The 21,333-nt window shown below is 37.8% G+C and overlaps 1 protein-coding gene across 2 annotated transcripts in view; it reads right to left on the reverse strand.

The window, feature by feature from the left end:
* Positions 1 to 21,333, reverse strand: part of Fchsd2 (FCH and double SH3 domains 2) — a 189,164-nt gene that overhangs the window by 38,756 nt on the left and 129,075 nt on the right. The window contains exons 9-12 of one of the 2 annotated variants that reach the window (XM_090348381.1): positions 15,881 to 16,003; positions 8,764 to 8,859; positions 8,213 to 8,284; positions 5,723 to 5,839 (exon numbers count right to left, since the gene is read on the reverse strand). In XM_090348381.1, the coding sequence (XP_090204507.1) occupies positions 5,723 to 5,839; positions 8,213 to 8,284; positions 8,764 to 8,859; positions 15,881 to 16,003 (408 nt within the window). The remainder of the gene's footprint in view (positions 1 to 5,722; positions 5,840 to 8,212; positions 8,285 to 8,763; positions 8,860 to 15,880; positions 16,004 to 21,333) is intronic. The other variant, XM_090348382.1, reaches the window with a different exon arrangement.

Raw genomic sequence — 21,333 nt, forward strand, 5'->3', positions numbered from 1 at the left:
TTATCATAAAGGTCCTTTACATTAAGTTGTTCCTAAGTACTTTATTTTCTTTGAGGCTATTGCAAAAGGAGTTGCTTTCCTGATTGCTGCCTTGCTCCTCTGTTGTTGGTATACAGGAAGGCAGTTGATTTTTGAGGGTTAATTTTATACCCTGCTACCTTGCCAAAATTTTGAATCAGCTCAAGCAGTTTGGGAGTGGAATCTATAGGTTTCTTTAAATACAGAATCATGTCATCTGCAAAAAGGGAAAGTTTCATTTCCTCATTCCCTATTTGGATCCATTTTATGCTTGCTTCTTGCCTTACTGCTCTGGCTCTAATACTATGTTTAAGAGAAGTGGAGAGAATGGACATCCTTGCCTTGTTCCTGATTTTAGAGGAAATGGCTTTAGCTTTTTGCCATTAAGTATAATGCTAGCTATGAGTTTGTCACACACAGCCTTTATTATATTGAGGAATGTTCCATGGATTCCTAGTTTCTCCAGAGCTTTTAGCATAAAGGGGTGTTGGATCTTGTCAAATGCCTTTTCTACATCTATTGAGACAGTCATGTAATTCTTGTCCTTGCTCCTGTTGATGTGATTAATTACATTAATTGACGTGTGTATATTGAACCAACTTTGCATCCCTGTGATGAATCTGTTTGATTGTAGTGTATATTTTTTTTTGATGAGTTGCTGAAGATGGTTGGCCAGTATTTTGTTGAGAAGTTAGAACTCCCAGCAAATCCACTCCTTGATAATTAGCCAAACATCCAGAAATAAGGACACACTAAATCCAGTAGCACAACGATGTTCACTGCAGCACTATTTACCATAACAAAGATATGGAACCAACCCAGATGCCCCTCAGTAAATGATTGGATCAAGAAGATGTGGTACTTATACACAATGGAATTCTATGCTGCCATCAGAAAGAATGATATTGCCTCATTTGAAAGGAAATGGAAAGACTTGGAAAAAATCATATTAAGTGAAGTAAGCCAGATCCAAAGGAACATAGACTGAATAGTTTCCCTCATTTATAATAAGTGGTACAAAATCTAGGACTCTCCTAGCAGAAACAGCTCAAAATCTAGGTACATGTGGCTATATAGGATGAGACTAAATGAGAGGATCTCTAGGATATGGAAACAAGAGCTTTATCTTGAGTGATTATTGTTCTTAATGTACTATATTATTTCTCTTCTCTTTTGTTGCCCTTTGGTCAATCTCATATTGTTACTATATCTGACTTTGTTAACTGCCATATTGTATATTCATTTATTTGTTTATTTGCAATAGGAAAGGGAAGGGGGGAAAACAAGATGATAGGGAGGGGGAATGGGGACAAAAACATGAGAAAAGATCATTGTGTGTGAAGTAAGGTACCTACTACCTGACAAATGTAACTGTAACCCCTCTATACATAACCCTGACAATAAAAAGTAAGTTTTTTATTAAAGAATTTATTAACATTGATTTTTACATCATATTTCAAATGATGTGTTTAACAAACAAGTATTCAAGAAGGGAATCTCTATATACAATCACAGGCACTTAGTTTTTAGAACATAATCAAAATTAGGCTAAAGGTTTGTATATCATAGATACGTATTAATCAATGTAATAAAACATTATGTCTATAGAGTCATGTTTTTATGTCTATGTAGTTGTGTTTATATTTCCTGTACCATGTCCATATCATTGGGTATGAAAATAGTAATTTTTTTTAAAAAAGAGTCTCATGGAGTTTCTTCCTTTGGCTGGCATCAAACTATGACCCTCAAATCTCAGCCTCCTGAGGAGCTAGGATTATAGGTGTGAGCAGCTGGTCTTACTTTTTCTTTTTTCTTGCCAGATGGGTTTGAATTCAGTCACTGTGCTTGCTAGGTAGAAGTTCTTACCACTGAACCACAACTCCAGGCCTATTTTTTGCTGGTCATTTTTGAGATAGGATCTTGCTTCCTGTCTGGGCTGAGATCTACCAAGGAAGCAGTGCAGTGACTCAAGTGGTAGAGTGCTAGCCTTGAGCGCAAAGAAGCTGACCAGCAAAAAAAAAAAAGCTTGTTTGTGGCATTAAGTATGAGGTATTTTGCTATGCAGCATTCTACAGGAGGAACAAAGAATTTGAGTTGTTGACAAGTTAGTGAAATAGGCAAAAAGAGCAAAGGGGCAGACAGGAATAGTAAGGCCCAATTTAGCAAATATTAATTTATGACTTGGTTGTAGGTGAATTCATGGACGTGATTGAAACTGCCTTTACTGGGAGTATAGAACAGAATAAGAAGCTGGCAGCAGGGCCTAGTCACTCATGCCTGTAATCCTAGCTACTCAGGAGGCAGAGATCTGAGGATCAAGGTTCAAAGCCAGCCCTGGTGCACAAGAGGATCTGAGATTCTTATCTCCAATTAACCTCTAGAAAAGGGGAAGTGGGGCTGTGGCTTCAGGGGTAGGGTGGTAGCCTTGAGCTGAAAAACTCAGGGATAGCACCCAGACCCAGAATTCAAGCCCCATGAACACCGCCCCCCCCCCCCACAAAAGAAAAGAATCAGAAGATGGCCTAGTAACAACAACAACAAAAACAACACCCAGGGAATTAAAATATTTAATTGTGGGACAGAAATAAGAGAAACCTATGAAAGAATCTAGGAATATACAGAGAAGACCAGGATAAGTCATGGTTGACAGAGAAGAAAAAAATTATTTTCCCAGTCCTGGCTTGAAATCAGGGCCTGAGCACTGTCCTTGGGCTTTCTCAAGTCTAGAGCTCTACACTTGAGCCACAGAACCACTTCCAGCTTTTTTCTATGTATGTGGTAAGGAGGAATCAAACCCTGGTCTTTGTGCATGCTAGGCAAGCACTCTACCACTAGGCCAAACTCCTGGCCCCAAGAAAATGTTTTAAGATGAAGGGAATTATTAAATATCTTGGAATTCTTGACTGGTTAAGAAAACTGAGAAATCTGAGTGTGTACTTGGATCTCTTAACACAAGCATCATACTGATTTTGTAAATTTAGTCTTTCTGAAGGAAAGGAAAGAGAATGAAGAAAAAGGAGGGGAAGACAGACCAAAATGAATATATCTAAAGATCTCAACAAACCCCCAGGCATTTAAAAGAAAATCAAGTGAGAAGACAATAAAGATGGACAACTCTTTTTTTTTTCTTTTTTTGGCCAGTCCTGGGGCTTGAGCCACAGTACCACATCTGGCTTTTTCTGTTATGTGGTACTGAGGAATCAAACCTGGGACTTTATGGATGCTAGGCAAGCCCTCTATCACTAAGCTACATTCCTAGCCATAGACAATTCTTTTAAGAAGTTAGATGTGAAGGCAAAAAATAAGAGACAGCCAGGAACCAGTTGCTCACACGTGTAACCCTAGCTACTCAGGAGGGTGAGATCTAAGGATTGTAGTTTGAAGCCAGTCCAGGCAGGAAAGTCCATGTGACTCTTATCTCCAGCTATCAAAAAGCCAGATATGGAGCTATATAGTTCAAGTGGTAGAGTACTAGCTTTGACCAAAACACTTCCCCCTCCCCCGCCTCTCTCTCTCTCTCTCTCTTTTTCTCTCTCGCTCTCACACACACACACACACACACAAAGAGGATACAAATAGAAATGAAATTGGTGAAAACTATACTTAAAATAATTGTTTTGTGCTTAGAGTTCAGTCTTGAAAATTCAGTTTAATGGAATCTACAATTGTGTTTTTATTTTTATTTATTCTTTTTTAGTCCTGGGGCTTGAACTCAGGGCTTAGGCACTGTCCTTGGACACTTTTTTTTCTTTTCATATTTCAACGAATGGTTTATTGATGCAATGAAAGACAAAATATCCTTGGACACTTTTTTTTTCTTTTCATATTTCAATGAATGGTTTATTGATGCAATGAAAGACAAAATATCTATTATCTTAATTTTGAGACTTTATGGTCAGCCCACAGACTGCATTTTTAGGCAAGAATAGGGGAAAATAATTTTTTTTGTTTTCCCCTAATTAAAATGCTGCCTACTCAATCTACATATACCTAGTGCAATGTTTCATCTACCCCACAGGCTCCCTTCTCCCCACTATCATCTATCTGGGTCATTCATAAAGAAAAATGTCTATATCTAGCAGCATGTTCAAAATTCATTTTGTCTTGAGTAACAAAAGCTTAACAATTCTGTAAATCCAGTAATCCCTTTACTATTTCCGTACATATGATTGTTATTCAGTATTTCCATCAGTGAGGATTTCCTTTATTTCCTGAGGATTCCCAAGACTTTTGAGAATCTTTCATTTATCAGACAGAGTAAACCCATGAGTTTGACTAGTTTTGAGCCATGTGGCTCAGTTTCTGGTACATAAAGAAATTCAATGCAATCCCCTTGATCTCAGTTCCTAAAAAGAGGAATTTGCAGGAGGGTGAGGAGGCAATACAATAATTATCTATATTATGTAATAGCCTAGGAAGTCAAAAGATAGAGCAGGAACATAATGCAGGGATGCATAGAAAGTGTTACTCTATATCAGGAAAAAAAGGGAAGGAACATGAGGGCACAGTCAGTAAAGGCAGAAGCGGCCAGTGAGTATAATCAGCTTCAATTTACTAATTATACAGCAGAGAACTGAGAGAAGCTGGGGCTGGAACCCTTGGTGTTCTCAGGTTTGCTGGTGATATGGTTGGACAGCCTTTGGAAAGAGGGGAAAACCAGAGGCCATCACTCTCACATGCAGAAAGACCTCAGTCTCGACAGAGTAGACATTTGAAATCCAGCTTGTACTTGCTTTCTTGTGAAGGGCTTGACACGTCACTTTCTTCATGATCTTCGTATACTCCATAGTTTTCCTATCACCTCACCATTTGAACTAGAAAAGATGCTACATGCCTTCTCAGCTAGCTTCTAATGTGGACGCGGCACCAATACAAGACACACACATGATTTTATGAAGGATCACGTCTTTCTGGTTCTTTCACAGGGCAGGCTCAGAATGCTTGTTTGGACTGAATAGGTGTGATCTTGTTCGAGAAAAGTGAGTAAACATAAGGTTGGATCTTGTTAGTCTCTGTTCGAGAAAACTGGTGGAGAACTCCTCAGCTTTTGTATAATTTGATGACTGGCTTCATAGCATCTTTGTGCCGTCTTAGCCTGGCAGCCACTGCTTCAGCTTTATCATCCTCCTGTTGGACTAATGGTTCCCCAGCGATGTCATCGATCCCATGCACATGAGGTGGGTTGAAGGCCAGGTTATATACTCATCCACTAGGAAGATGAATCCAGTGTCGGCTAAGTTGATCTTTAAGTGTTTCAAATGGAATGTTCAAACTGATCACTAGATCCAGGTCACAGATTCTGCTTGGACACTGTTTTGCTCAAGGCTAGCACTCTGCCACTTGGGCTACAGCACCACTTCTGGTTTTTTCTGAGTATGTGATACTGAGGAACTGAACCCAGGGCTTCATGCATGCCAGGCAAGCACTCTACCACCAGGCTATGCTCCCAGCCTCTACAACTGTGTCTTTAAACCTATTGCAGCCATTGATAGGTAATTCTGTGGTAAACAGATAAAGATTACTGTGCTGCTGCTAGAGGGTTTATTAAAGTTTTAAGATAAACAGATAACTAAGAATATAATGTTGACTATTGGGAAAGTACAGAAAAAATGGTATTTTTCACATTAATAAAATTCAACTTCTTAAATCTGTCTCACATTCAATTTAAACTGAATACAGTTAGGATGTCTTCCACTTCACTTACCCGCTGTTGATGAACAATGTTTTTGTGCTCACGTGCCACACGTGTAGCCCATTTCCGAGCCTCCTTATTTAGACTGTGCTCCTCTGTAGTCCCAGTTTCTGATTCCAGCTGTCGACTCTACAGCACAAGAAAGAATAGAGAGAAAAGTATTGTTATCTTTAATGCAAATGTTACCCTTCTAAAGTCGGACCAGAGAACATTCCCTTAGTCAGCACTCAAAATCTGAGGCAGGCCCTGCTACTTGGAACAATATCTCATGTCATACAGTCAGAAAAAGACCAGGAGAGCAGCACTGAACACAGGCTTTTTGTATTACATGGCTAAACATGAAAGCAACATCTCTAAGACTGTGGACTTTGGGGTGTGAAAGAACCTAGCTAAGCTAAGCAAGGAAGAAAAGCATTTTTATGCCAACCTATAATACCAAGCCACCACACAAACAGACAGGAAAACAATTCAATGTGATTAAAGAAAAAAATAGTTGAATAGAACTGAGGAATAAGACAATACAGTAAGAATATATAATCCTTCTGTCTGCACCAAGATTAATTTGGATTTAATTTGGTTCAAAGTCTATCACCAACTTGCTACCAACTTGCAAAATACCTTTGTCCTTTCTCTGGTTTTTGTTTACATTTTTGTCAGTCATGAGGCTTGAACTCATGGTCTGAGCACTGTATTTAAGCACTTTTGCTCAAGGCTAGTGTTCTACTACTTTGAGCCACAATTGCATTTTTTGTCCATAAGAGTCTTATGGACTTTCTGCTCAGGGATGGCTTTGAACCATGATCCTTAGATCTTAGCCTCCAGAGTAGCTGGGATTACAGGCATGAGCCATCTGCATCCAGCTGTTATTATTATGATTATTATTTTTGCCAGTCCTGGGCCTTGAACTCAGAGCCTGGGCACTGTCATTGGTCATTGGGCTTTCTCAAGGCTAGAGCTCTACCACTTGAGCCACAGAACCATTTCTGGCCTTTTGCTATGTATGTGGTACCAAGGAATCGAACCTGGGTCTTTGTGTATGCTAGGCAAGCACTGTAACACTAGGCTAAACTCCTGGCCCCATTATTTTTAATTATTATCTTTAATCCAGACCATATTATCATTTTTTCCAGTCCTGGGGCTTGAATGAAGGGCCTAGGCACTGCCCTTGGACACTTTTTGCTCAAGGCTAGCACTCTGCCACTTGAGCCACAGCGCCACTTCTGGCCTTTTCTGTGTATGTGGTACCAAGGAATCGAACCCAGGGTTTGTGCATATGAGGCAAGTACTCTACCACTAGGCTACATTCCCAACCCATCCATATTATTATTTTTTGACTCTACAGGGTAAACTTTAATTCATCTTCAAAATATAAACTATAATAATAAAATAAACAACTCAAATAGAAAAAAGATTAGAATAGACTTTTTTAGTGAAAATGGATATATTAATGGCTAATGAGCCTGAAAGAAGCAGTAGGTAAATTCAACAGTCCTTAGGTAAATACAAATTAAACCATCATAAGGTTTTGTGTGATTATAATCCTAACTCTTCAGGATCTACAGACTTGGAAATGATCATGGTTAAAGATCAGTCCAGTAAAAAGTTCCTGACACCCTATTTCAACCAATAAACAGCTAGATGCAGTTAAGCACTGGTGGCTTACACCTATAGTTCTAGCTACTCAGTAGGCTGAGGGTGGAGGATCTAGGTTCAGAACCATCCAGGGCAGACAAATCTGAGAGACTCTTATTTCCAATTAATTTCTGGCAAAAACCCAGAAATGCTGGTATGGCTCAAAGGGCAGAGTGCCAGCTTTGAGTTAGAAAGATGAGAAAGAGTATGAGGCTCCAAATACAAACCCTAGTACTGTGTGCAAACATATATGCACACAAAATACAGTGAAAAACAGGATTGGAAATGTTGCCCAAATGGAGAGTAACTGTCTAGCAAGTAGGAGGTCCTGAGATTAAACCCTAGTTCACACATAGGCAAAAAGAGAAATCGCAGCAAACACTTCAAAAATAATTATTAGGGAGCTTTATAAAAGTATAGATATTTATTGTTTTCCATTGTTAAAAATTAACGGATCCCCAAGCAATGACCATTCCTTCTCCAAAGGTAAAATAAATTGTAAAAGAATATTAACATTCCAATCATATTAGGTATAAATCATTCATTCAGGATATGACTAGGCCAACTCTTTTCTTTTTTAAACTATAGTTTCTCCTTTAGTAAAGGCAGGTGAGCTTGATAGTTCTTCCTAGCACCCATGTTGGGGAAAATAAAGGTGCTTTAGACAAGACGAAAAACGAGAAGCTCTTCACTAGACCCAGAAAAGGAAAATTCTGCTTCATAAGGTAAAAGCAATGTCACGGCCAATGCATTTAATTGTTCCTCTTACATATATATGACTTTCATCCCAACCCCAGGTCCTGCCCTTTATTGACATGCAAACCCACACACACATCCATCCCTCCCACCCGGACCCATACCCCCATATACCTCAGCTATGGTCATTCTCAGAGCACTGACAGGGGACAGTTCAATATCCACCAGTTGGGCAGCTTTTAAACTCTGCCCAGTAAAGATTGCGCAAGGACAGAAAATAGCACAGAGTTAGAATTTTAAGGCAAATAAGGACAGTACAGGTAAGAACATTTAGCACAGTGTTTAGAAATGAAAGATGTTAGGCCATTGTTGGACTTTGGAAAAATGGAATGAGAGTCACTATTATTCTGTTACTTTTTGCAGAAGGGCAAAAATAATCTCAAATAAGACATACTCTTGGTTTATCAAGTTTGACAATCTTATCCATACTCTGAATATTCTGCTTCATTCATCCTAGGATAACAACCTCAGCAGGAGGAAGGTGTGCAGAGACACTGGGTATCTTAGGCACATTTTAGAAAGAAGAAATGTCATGGTGTCTCTGCATCCTCAGTTTTGTTATAAAATTAATGATGCACACTCTTCTGTTCCAGACTACTCCAAAATTGATAGTTACTGAAGCACAAACAGAACTGTACAAGTGAAACAATCTGGAATCTCCTTACAGTATCACTGTCACAAGGCTGGAACTGGAAAGGCTGAGGTTTGTGAAATACAGCATTCTCTTGCAAAAACAGCTGAAGGTTATAGTCCCGTACCACCTAAAGAGAAAATAAGATGTTTTAAGTCTTTAATGAGGTTAAAATGTCTAGTAATTATAATAGTTAAATTAAGAGTTTAAGATTTATTCAACTATTTTTTTCCTTTTTGTATTATCATAAAGGTGATGTACTGAGGGGTTACTTACGTAAGCTAGATAAGGGGTATACTTTTTTTTGACAATGTCACTCCACCCCTTCCCTTACTCTCTCCCAGTTTTTCCCCTCAATCCTCGCCTATAAATTATATAGTTCATTTTCAAGATTGTATTCAGTGAGTACCAGTGCTGTACGTGTTCACTTGCCACTGTTTTGCTAAACAAATGAGAACCCTAATACTATGTGGTTGAGAAGAAACAATATTACATTATCTTATTTTTCATTTTCCATAAGTTTTTACTTATTCATTCTATTTTCTCAAGTATATATGATAAATACATATTTATTTCATTTATATTTTATTATTTATTTTATAAATGTGTGTGTGTGTTTGTGTGTGTGTGTGTGTTATGTTTGAATTCAGGGCCTTATTCTCTACCACTTGAGTCATACTTCCAGCCTTTGTTGCTTTGTTTTTAGATGTATATCTCTCATTTTTACCCAGGCCAGGATGGGGCTCCAATCCTTATTTATTTTTCTAGCATAGATAGGATGAAGAGGGCAAGTTATCATGGCCAACTTTTTGGTTAAGATGGGGTGTGGTTAAATACACTGTTCTTGTCTGGGCTGGCTCAAAAAAGATCCTCTCAATCTCTGCCTTCTGAGTAGGTAGGATTACAGGCAGTCATAACATTTTCAGAGAAAAAAAATACATCCATCACATAAAAATCTACCTTCCTTTGATCCAGGAAGTGGGGGCAATTAAGAAAGAAAAATAGGAGGAGAGAGAAAAGAAAGAGGAGAGGGCATAAAATAGGAAGAGGGAGAAGTATGTTATTTCTTATAGTTTCTCCTAGCCTTTAAGTTTTATGGGCCTCTTCAGTGTGTTTTATGAAGATTCCCATCCACTTGAAAATTGTCAGATAATGTTATTTCTAGTACAAAATCCTATTTTTAGAGCACTTCTTGGTACCTTTTTGAAAGGTAATATGCAGGACTTGGAGTTTGGCCAGTGGTAAGAATGCTTTTGCCGAGTATGCACAAAGACCTAGGTTCAATTCCTTGGTACCACATACATAGAAAAAGCCAGAAGTGGTGCTGTGGCTCAAGTGGTAAAGTACTAGGCCTTCAGAAAGCCCAAGGACAGTGCTCAGGCCCTGAGTTCAAGCCCTGGGGCTGGCAAAAAAAAAAAAGAAAAGAAAGAAAGGTAGTATCTAAAATAGTGTCTTTTTCAAGGAGGAGGGTCAGTCATGGGGCTTGAACTCAGTGGCTGGGTGCTGTTCCTGAGCTTTTTCTGCTTAAGGCTGGTGCTCTACCACTTTGAGCTATTGTGTCACTTTCAGTTTTCTGGTAAATAATTGGAGATAGATGTCTCAGGGAATTTCCAGCCTGGGCCGGCTTTGAACCACAATCCTCAGATCTCAGCTTTCTAGGTAGCTAGGATTACAGGCATGAGACATTAGCACCAGTTCAAAATACTGTGGTAAAGCATGTCATGAAGACAAACTGAAAAGAAATCCATGTATATATGCGTATGTATTACATATGTAATACATACATGGATACAATACATACATAAACATAGATTATACATGTACATATACTTGTTGCTTTCTGTGCAGACTAATATAAATGTATTTACTTGTATATATATACATATATGTATGCACATGTGTGAGCATATATGCATATATATCCTACTACACACAAAACAGCAAAACAAACAGTATGAAGAAATGGATCATTACATTATATTCTTGTGTAGCAGTAGAAATCAATAATATTTGATTTTACAGAAATCCAAGTCCTATCATGTTGCCTTCCAACTCTTCATTCATTATTAATTTGCAGAACATTATAATTCACTAGAAACTATGCAAAAGGTAGTGATTCAACTTTATTCTTTTATAAGAGGTTATCCATGTGAGTCAGAACTTTTGGTTTAAGATAGTATTCCTTTCTCACTGAATGGCCCAAGAAACCTCTGTTAACAATCAATTGCTCATAGTAGTTTAGGTTTATTTTCTAGTTCCCAATTTTGCTTTATTGGTCTGTGTATCTATTCTAATGCCCATACCACACTCTGTCAACTTTTAAGGTTACTAGGTGCAGATTTCCCACAAATGTTACCATGTTCTGTAAACTTCTATTACTAATGTCACAAAAAGAGTATTGAATTTTGCCATATGCCTTTTCTGTTTCATTTTATTAAATTTATTTTTTGGTTTGTCTTTTAGGTACTAAAAATGGTAAGAATAAAGAATTTAATTTCCAAACACATTCAGAATGGTATCTTATTTAATGAATTGGTACAAAAGCTATATTATTTTTATGGAGTTTGCTTATACAGACAGAAATTAATAACATAAACACACTATGAAGACTGGTATACTATTCTTTGGAGTTACTATCCTAGTGAAAATATCTATGACAACATCTGCTTCAGTTACATATACAAAGTATTTCATAAAATATTAAGAGGAGCAAGCTTTATAAATAATTAAAACTTAATAACAGCTCCTAGGACCAGCTGTTTCCATTTAAGGGATGAAAGGTACAGAGAACAGCTTACATTTACAATGTGTTCTACCAGTATAAATTATCCTGTATATCTTTGGGAGAATAGATTTTTTACCTCAAAAGACAAATTAGTAATGATGTAGGATGAAAAACAAAATTGTAAACCTCTCAAATTATCAACCACTGAACTCTTTTTGGCAGGTTAACAAGAGCAGCCAAATAAGATCTTGGTAAGAGAAAATCCCATGACATAAAAACTGTTAGGTATAAGTTCTTTTCACTTGGAACAAAAAGAGCACATCCTTCAGTTATGTATTTGTATTAAATTTTTATTCCTACCACTTTCAATATAAATGTAAGCATCTCCATTATATCCTGTCTCTAGGGAGTAAGAGACTAGTGAGTGAATACAGAAAATGGAAGTTTATCTCTTATGTGTCCAAAGTAGCTCATAAATTCTTAATTCATTTTCAATTAAAAAGAGCTAAGGCGCTAACATAACAATACAGTGGGCATGATCCACAGAATGGAAAATGCTATGTGTGAGTGTGTTACCTCTGGCAAATCCCACCAAGGCTGTATTCCATCCCATAAAAACAGCATGATAATGCCAACCTCATGAGATTCAGGGTGTAAATGGCACTAAAACTTCCAAAGAAATTAAGTGCATGCATGATATTAGCTATCAGATATGACTATGTACTTTCAAAATAAGGAGGGTAAAAAAAACTTTAAAAAAGGATGGTATATAAAATCTAACTTTTTCTTGAGAAAAGAAATTTCAAAGAATTTTTCCAGGGGCTAATCAAATTATTTTCCAATAAGATAAAATCTAGCTTCTATAGAAGTAAAAAAATGTCAACCTGCCTATATGCCCATTGAATACAAATATAAACTGCAAAACTCATTTTGCTGCTGTTGTTGAAAACTCACTTCTAAATAATTTATAGCCTATTGAGAGGGAAAATGTAGAAATAATAGCAAAAGCCCTTCATGTCACAGACTGCAGTTACAGTACAAAAAGAAATAGTTCAAACTCAAATGGATTTACTAGAAAACAAGAAAAACTGAAAATAGACTATCTACATTGAAAAATATGTATAGAGAAATAAAAGTAACATTAAGATATTGAAAGAAAAACTGTAGATGAAAGCAAAAATTAAAGAAATAGAACACTGAGAAGCAGAACAAAGTTGGCTCCAACAAAACTGGGAAAATGGATTGGTATGTCTGACCAAAATAAAGCATAAACAAAAATGAAGCATAAACAGTATTATAACTATACAAGTAAACAAGCTTATAAAATATTTAAATCATTAAATTGAACACAGTTGAAATAAACAACTGTGTAATAAAATATAAGTTACTGAATATATAAAAAAACTTTTCCCAAGTCACCAAAAAACATGAATTGTCCAATGAACATAAAAATTTTGCTCAAGGTCCAGGTGCTGGTGGCTCCTACTTGTAATCCTAGCTACTCAGGAGGCTGAGATCTAAGGATCAACACTCAAAGTCAGCAGGGGCAAATTCATAAAATTCATATCTCCAATTAATCCATGAACTTCATATCTCCAATTAATCACCAGAAAATCAAAGGCACAGGGAGATGTGGCTCAAAGTGTAAGAGTGCTAGCCTTGAGCAAAAGAGCTCAGGGACAGCACCTTAGGCCCTGGTTCAAGCCCCATGAGTGACTGAAAAAAAAAATTGTCAAGGAATTTAAAAAAATCAATCATAAAAGGAGTAAAGTTAACATGATTTTGTAGGTTTTTTGTCCAATATTCACTTATGAAAAATATCAAATATATATACATTAAAATAAACACCTATTTACCAATGACCATTATTCTGTGGATAACACTTTCCTTTCAGAAATCTTACTATCCATTCATCCTTTCTAGGCTTATTCTTCTAAATCTACTATTGTGTTCTGGTAGTAAAAGCATGGGAAAGTAAGATACAAGTAAGACATTAAAAAACATAAGTCTAGGGGCCAAGAGTTTGGCCTAGTGGTAGAGTGCTTGCCTAGCATGCACGAAGACTGGGGTTCGATTCCTCGGTACCACATACATTAAAAAAAAAAAAAAAGCTGGAAGTAGTACGGAGCCTCAAGTGGTACAGTTCTGGTCTTGAGAAAATCCAAGGACAGTGCTCAGGCCCTGAGTTTAAGCCCAGGACTGCACTCCCCGCCTCCCCCCCCCAAAAAAGCATAAGTCTAATAGTGTTTTTATGTCTTTTTCAACTTAGCATTTTTAATATTTTTCTCAAAATAGAATTAGGAGCTCAGGTACTACAGAAAGATGCCTTTACGATAAAAAATCTGAGGTGGGCATGGTGGCTCACGCCTGTAATCGTAACCACTCTGGAGGCTGAGATCAAGATTCAAATCCAGCCCAGGCACAAAAGGACCAGAGACTCTTATCTCCAATTAACTTCTAGTAAACAGGAAGTGGGGCTTGGCTCAAGGGTATGGTGGTAGCCTTGAGTTGAAGAGCTCAGGGACAGCCACCCAGGCTAACTTCAAGCCCCATGACCCACAAAAATAAATAAATAAATAAAGAAAGAAAGAAATAAAGAAATAAGAAAGAAAGAAAGAAAGAAAGAAAGAAAGAAAGGATCTGAAGCCTGGAGCTCATACTTGTAATCCCAGCTTCTCAGGAGGCTAAGATCTGAGGACTGTGAGTTTGAAGCCAGCCAAGGCAGGGATGTCCATTATACTTTTACATCCAATTAGCCACCCCACTCTGGCTCAAGTGGCAGAGTGTTAGCCTTGAGCAAAAGAAGCTCAGGGACTGCTCAGGTCCTGAGTTCAAGCACCAAAACTGGCACCAAAAAGAAAAAAAATATGCATCCCTTTTCGTCCCTGTCTTTGGATATTGTCTTGTGATGATAAGTACTCTAAACAGTTTCTAAAAGAATAAGTTCTTCCACTCTAAGCCAAAAAAGACAATTGAACTAGATCTTTTAAAGTAGCAATTACAAAATGCAGAAAGCATTTACTACATATTTGTCAGAAAGAAAATAGCATTTAGTAATCACAGGAACAATTTATTTCAATTATAGTTTACTATGGTTAAAAAAATTATAATCTAGCAGGGCACGATGGCTCACTTCTGTAATCCTAGCTACTCAGGAGGCTGAGATCTGAGTCTTATCTCCAATTGATCACTAGAAGATGGGAAGAGGTGCTGTGGCTCAAAGGGTAGGGGTAGGGTGAGTTGAAAGGGCTCAGGGATAGCGCCCAGGCCGAGGTCAAGCCCCAGGACCGACCAAAACAAAATGTAATCTATCAGATCCTGAAGAAAATATATTTTATTTCCTTTCTCACAGAGATAGGTAATATCTGGGGCCACTACACTTCTTGTCATTTGCCCACAGTTGTCTGCCTGTGTTAATAATTTTACATGACTTTCAAATGATGTTATAAATGGATTCTGGCAGAAAGAAAGTTTCCTCTACCCTTTCCTACACCCTTATAAACACTTGTAAACAAAAGACCAACATGAATGAATAATGGGATATAGGAAAGTATTTAATTTATATATAAAAAAGATATGCTAGTATTTAGTTTTAAGACAGTTATCAGTTTCTCCTTTGTGTTCCTTTATTTTTCTTTGCATTGACATATGACCTGTTGTTCTGTCAAATGACCGAGTTGAGAAGGTTCAACATTTGAGTGGAAGACAAAATTCTACAACCATTCTTCTCAAAGGCAATGCATATGGCAATGAACTGATGTTTTCAACTGGCCAGTCACATTACCACCTGCTTCTCCCAATTTTACCAACTTTTTTTTTTTTTTTTTTTTTTTGCCAGTCCTGGGCTTCAGCTCAGGGCCTGAGCACTGTCCTTGGACTTTCTCAAGGCTAGAGCTCTACCACTTGAGTCTCAGCACCACTTCCGGCTTTTTTCTATATATGTGGTACCGAGGAATCGAACCCGGGTCTTCATGCATGCTAGGCAAGCACTTTAACCACTAGGCCATACTCCCGGCCCCCAATTTTACCAACTTTTATGAAGAATGTTTAGCATTATACGCACACAGGTGTAATTCTAGCTATTGAAGATATGGAACCAAGAGACTGAAAGTCAGAGACCAGCTTGGGAGAAGTTAGCAAGAGCTAAAAAAAAAAAAAAAAACAACCCCAGAAGGAATGTAGAGCAGAGCATCTGTCTACCATAATCAAGGCTCTGGATTCAACCCTGGTATAACCAAAATAACTCTCTCAACAACAACAAAAAAAACACATAAAAACAAAAGCCCAACCCAAAACAGAAGTGGCATCCAAAAAACTGTCCTTTAAAGTATTCTTCTAATATTACTGATCTCTTCAATTTGAAATGTGTGCAAAAACACTTTAGATTCCAAGATGGTTAATCGCACCCACTGCGAAGAAATCTTACCTTGCTGGAGTTTTCTAATAAAAACTGAAATGTGTTTTGTACAGCTTGGCAAGTTTCCAGCTCAGTTCGACTGAAGACTATTAAATAATCTTTGAGGTGATCATATACATTTCCATCAAGAGCCTAGAAGTGAAAAGTAAACAAAAGTTCAAACTTAACGAAAAAAATCCTTGGATGTATAATGCCTCTGTCTGTAAAAGAACAGGAATGTTTAATTTAAAATATATTAATGTGAATGGACAAAAGATTCAACTTGTTATGTACTAGTAAATTAAGAATAGCTAACAGATGATACTTGGGTAATTATGAAGCACTCTAATAAGCAGCAAATGATACAGGTAAAACTTAAAATTGCTAAGTGAAGGGGAAAATAAGATATAACCTGGAGACAAAAGCACTTTAGTTCTGATCTCTGCTCATCTTCCCATTACCTTCTATGAACAGATAAGGTGTAAGACTTACATGAAATAATCTAAAGAAAGGATCTAGGCACAAGCCTAGGGTAGAGTTAGACACTCAATAAACAATCTCCAATCTCCTCAACCATTACTGGCAGAATTATAAATTAGTATATATTCTTAAAAGAATAGTCAGAAATAAAATACAGTAAAAATATTAAGAGGTGAGACTCAGAGATCCTGTTTGGGGGAAGAAGTACCAGTACAGTATCCATGGAGTTGGTTTTTTTTTTTTTTTTTTTTTGCCAGTCCTGGGGCATGAACTCAAGAGTCTGAGAACTGTCCTTGGGCTTTCCTCAAAGCTAGTGCTCTACCACATGAGCCACAGCACCACATCCCGCTTTTCTATGCATGTGGTACTGAGGACTTGAACTCGAGTCTTCATGTATACTAGGCAAGCACTCTACCACTAGGCCAAACTCTTGGCCCATCCATGGAGAGTTTTAAGCATTCTTATTTATTTATACATTTAGAACAGCCCTCTCTGATATTAAAAAATAGAGAAATATCGAACATTTCAAGGAATGATAAAGGAGGTAACATATATATACATCTATCTATCTATATCTATATATATATATAGTTAGTAACATGTATACAGATATCAAATTAAAAATTACCCAGACTAGGCTGTGAGTTTGGCCTAGTGGTAGAGTGCTTGCCTAGCATGCATGAAGTTCTGGGTTCGATTTCTCGGTACCATATACATAGAAGAAAGCTGGAAGCAGAGCTGTGGTTCAAATGACAGAGATCTAGCCTTGAGAAAGTTCAAGAATAGTGCCCAGGCTCTAAGTTCAAGCACCAGGACTGGCAAAAAAAAAATTAAATAGACCAAATATATTCAAATAATTGTGTGTGTGTGTGTTGGTCCAGGAGCTTGAACTCAGGGATTAGGCATGCTCCTTAGGCTTTTTTTGTTGTTGTTCAGGGTTAGCACTCTATCACTCTATCACTTGAGCCACAACTCTACTTCTGGCTTTTCTCTTTTTTCTTTTTTTCTTTCTTTTTTTTTTTTTTTTTTTTTTTTTTTTTGCCAGTCCTGGGCTTGAGCTCAGGGCCTGAGCACTGTCCTTGGACTTTCTCAAGGCTAGCACTCTACCACTTGAGCCTCAGCACCACTTGGCTTTTTTCTTTGTATGTGGTACTTAGGAATCGAACCTAGGTTTTCATGCATGCTAGGCAAGCACTCTACCACTAGGCCTAAATCCTGGCCCGGCTTTTCTTTTTGTGATTAACTAACTGGAGATAAGAATCTCATGGTCTTTTCTGCCTGGGCTGGCTTTGAAACTTGATCCTCCGATCTTAGCCTCCTAAGTAACTAGAATTAAATGTCTCACATCAATGCATCGCTTCAAATAATATTAAGCAGAATAGAATAGCTGGATGCCAGCAGGTCACACCTGTACAATTGTTGGTATCTGGAGACTGAGGTCTAAGGATTAAGGTTTGAAGTCATCTTGGGCAGGAAAGTCTGTGAGACTCTTATCTCCAATAAACTACTAAAAGAGCAGGAAGTAGAGCTGTGCTTCAAGCTAGTCTTGAGGACAAAAGCTCAAGCGTATCACCTAGGTCCTGAGTTCAAGCCCCACTACCACCCCTAAGAAAAAAAGTCAGCAGAACAGAAAACACATATAGTAGCAACAACTGTTGAAAACAGTATCTACAGTAATAAAATTGTCAATCCATGGAAATAAACAAAGCTCATAAAAACAAATATTGCATGCTTGCTCATTTGTGGAATCCAGAATTAAACTGATGATAATGGGACATGAGTGAAAAGGGAGACTGGGGCGTGGGGGGGGTTGGTGGGAGGGAAGAGGAAGAAAATAAAGGCTAAAGAGTGAGAAGGATCAAAGTACACACACACACACACACACACGGAAATAAGAGCACAGTAAAACACAGCAAATACTGTTTGATAAAGAAGGGAAGTTAAGGAAATGAGAGAGGAGGTGAACTCAATCAAAATACATTGTACACAATAAAAACTATACTACTGATGTGTGCCAATTAAAAAAAATAACACACAAACCGAGGCAAGGCAGGCACAGGGTACATTCTGGAGGCTAAGGCAGAGCAGAAAGCTCCCATGCTCCAGGCTAGCCTATACCACACAAGAAAACCTTATAAAAACAAACCAACAAAACAAAACCCCAAACCCACTCCAACAAACAAACCAGTAAGGCCACAGTGGCTCAGGCATGTAATTCTAGCTACTCAGAAGGCTGAGACCTGGAGGAACAAATTTGAAGCCAACCACATTGAAAAGTCTGAAAGAGTGTGTGTGTGTGTGTGTGTGTGTGTGTGTGTGTGTGATGGCGCTTGAACTCTGGGCCTGGGCATTGTCCCTGAGCTCTTCAGCTCAAGGCTACTACCTTATCCCTTGAGACACGGCACCACTTCCAGTTTTCTAGTGGTTAATTGGAGATGAGTTTCACGTTCTTTAGTGCCCAAGCTGGCTTTGAACCACGATCCTCAGATCTTAGCCTTCTGACTAGCTAGGATTACAGGTGTGAGCCACCTCGCCTGGCTTGAAAGATTTTATCTCTAAGTTGGGAAAAGCTGGAGTGGGGGTATGACTGAAGTGGTAGAGCACCATTGGGTGAGAGTGCAAAACCCTGAGTTCAAGCTCTGGTGTATGCATGCACACGCACACGTGTGTGGGTACACACACACATATACACACACAGCAAACCACGGAGACAACAGTTACCTAACACATAAGTGACAATTTAAGTAATTTAAGTGTACAATTCAATGTCCTCTAAACACTTCCATATACTATATGATCATCACCACATACATCACCCTCTTTTAAAACAACTCCTAAGCTAAGCAGTGTGGCTGATGCCAATAATCCCAGTTACTCAGGAGGTAGAAATTGGGAGGACTGTAGTTTGAGGTTAGACTAGGCAAAAAATTAGTGAGACATCCATTTTAATCATGAAAAGTTGGCCTTATGTTCATTCCTGTCATTCCAGCTATTTTAGAAACATAAGTTGGAGAGTAGCCATCCAGGGATGGAAGTACAGCTCAAGTGAGAGTGTCTGCTAAGCAAGAATAGCGCCCTGAGTACAAACTCCATGATGGACAAAAGAAACCAAACCCCTCTATGTATTAAGCAGTCACTCTTTATTCTTTTCTCCATTACCCGACAAGCTCTAATCTGCTTTCGGTCTCTATTCTGGATGTTTCATAGAAATGGAATCATGTATAGTCTTGTGCCTGGCTTCTGTTATTTAGCATAACATTTTCAACGGTTAGCAATATAATCATGCTTCATTCCTTTTTATGTCTGAATAATATTCAGACATATGTGAATATAATGGTTTGTTCATTCATCACTAGATGGGACGTTCCTTTTCCATCTTTTGGCTATTATGAATAATGCTATGAACATTCAGTATACAGGTTTTTGTTTGACCACCTGTGTGGAAACTAGGTACACAAATGAAAACATTCATGTCATACAAACACAACCAGAACAGAGCACATAGGTCATAGGGAAAAGAGCACTCAGGTCCCAATGATAGTTCCAAGAACTCCTCTGCTAGGACAAGTCAGTTAACAGTCTACCATATCTCTCCGGTCAATATTTTTTCCTAGCAACAGACAAAACTGGCACCCAGCTACATTCGTAGTGACAGCTGCTGCTCACCAATAAGAACGCTCCAGCTCCAAGCACAGGAAGTCCAATGAACTTTCTCTCAAAATGACTTGCTAGATTTCCTTGTCCTAACAAAACCACCAACATCTCCTTTATTTTCTGGATATTCCAGTGGCTATCTCACTGTGTGTACATATACCTTGACTATAATCCTAATTTTTTTTATACTACTCCAAATCTTTTCTTTTTGTTTTGCTTTAGACATTTGCCTCCACCTTTATGTTAGCTTTGACAACTGGGAATACGTCTAGGAGTAAAATTACTAAGTTATATGGTAACTTTATGTGTTACTTAGGAACATGTCAAAATATTTTCCACAGTTTGCAATGAATGAAGACTCCTACTTCTCATACCCCTATCAACGTTTACATTTTTAAAATTTTAATTATGAAAGTTTTAGTGGACAGGAGATTGTATCTTACTATTGTTTTTATTTATTTCTCTGTCTCAGTTTCTCTTGGAGATTCTGAGTTTGAATTCAGGGTCTGATTTGTATTTATCTACTTATTAATGAAGTTGAGCACCTTTTCTTGTGCTTATTGGCCATTTACATATTTTCTTTAAGAAAAAGTCTATTCAAGTCCTTGACTCATTTTTTTTTTTGAAATTGTTGTCCTTAATGTACTATGTTGTCTCTCATCTCCTTTGCTGTCCCTTGGTTATCTCATATTGGTATAGTATCTCACTTTGTTATCTGATATATTGAACTTATTTGTATTTGGATATTTGAAATTTGATAGGGAAGGGGGGAAAACCAAGATGGGTGGGGGGTGTGGGGGGGGGAGGGAAACGGGTACCAAGACATGTGAAAGGGTATCAATGTATGTGAATTAATGCACCTTCTATCTGGCAAATATCATGTAACCCTTTTACTAATGACAATAAAAAAAAGAAAAAGAGAAAGAAAAAAAAAAGAAATTAGGTTGTCATTTTGCTGTAAAATGGTAAGAGTTCTTTGTATAATCTGGATCTTACAAGAAAAAGTAATTTTAAATATTTTTCTCCCATTCTGTGAAATGCTTTACTTTCTTTTTGATAAAATATTTAATTTTTTTGTGCCTGAATTCAGGCTTTCCCCCCGCCCTCAAAGTTGGCTCTCTATCATTTAAACCATACCTCCACTTGTGGTTTCTTGCTAATTAAATGGAGTCTCTTGGATTTATTGTCTGAACTAGCTTTGAACTGTAATCCACAGATCTTAGTCTTTTTACTAGTTAGGATTACAGATGTGAGCCACTGGAAATTGGCTAAAAGTTTAGATTTTTTTTTTTTGCCAGTCCTGGGTCTTGAACTCAGGGCCTGAGCACCATTCATGGGCTTTCTCAAAG

This window comes from Megascapheus bottae, chromosome 16, assembly GCF_031878675.1.
Source record: "Megascapheus bottae isolate mThoBot1 chromosome 16, mThoBot2.hap1, whole genome shotgun sequence".
In the NCBI taxonomy this organism is placed as follows: Eukaryota; Metazoa; Chordata; class Mammalia; order Rodentia; family Geomyidae; genus Megascapheus; species Megascapheus bottae.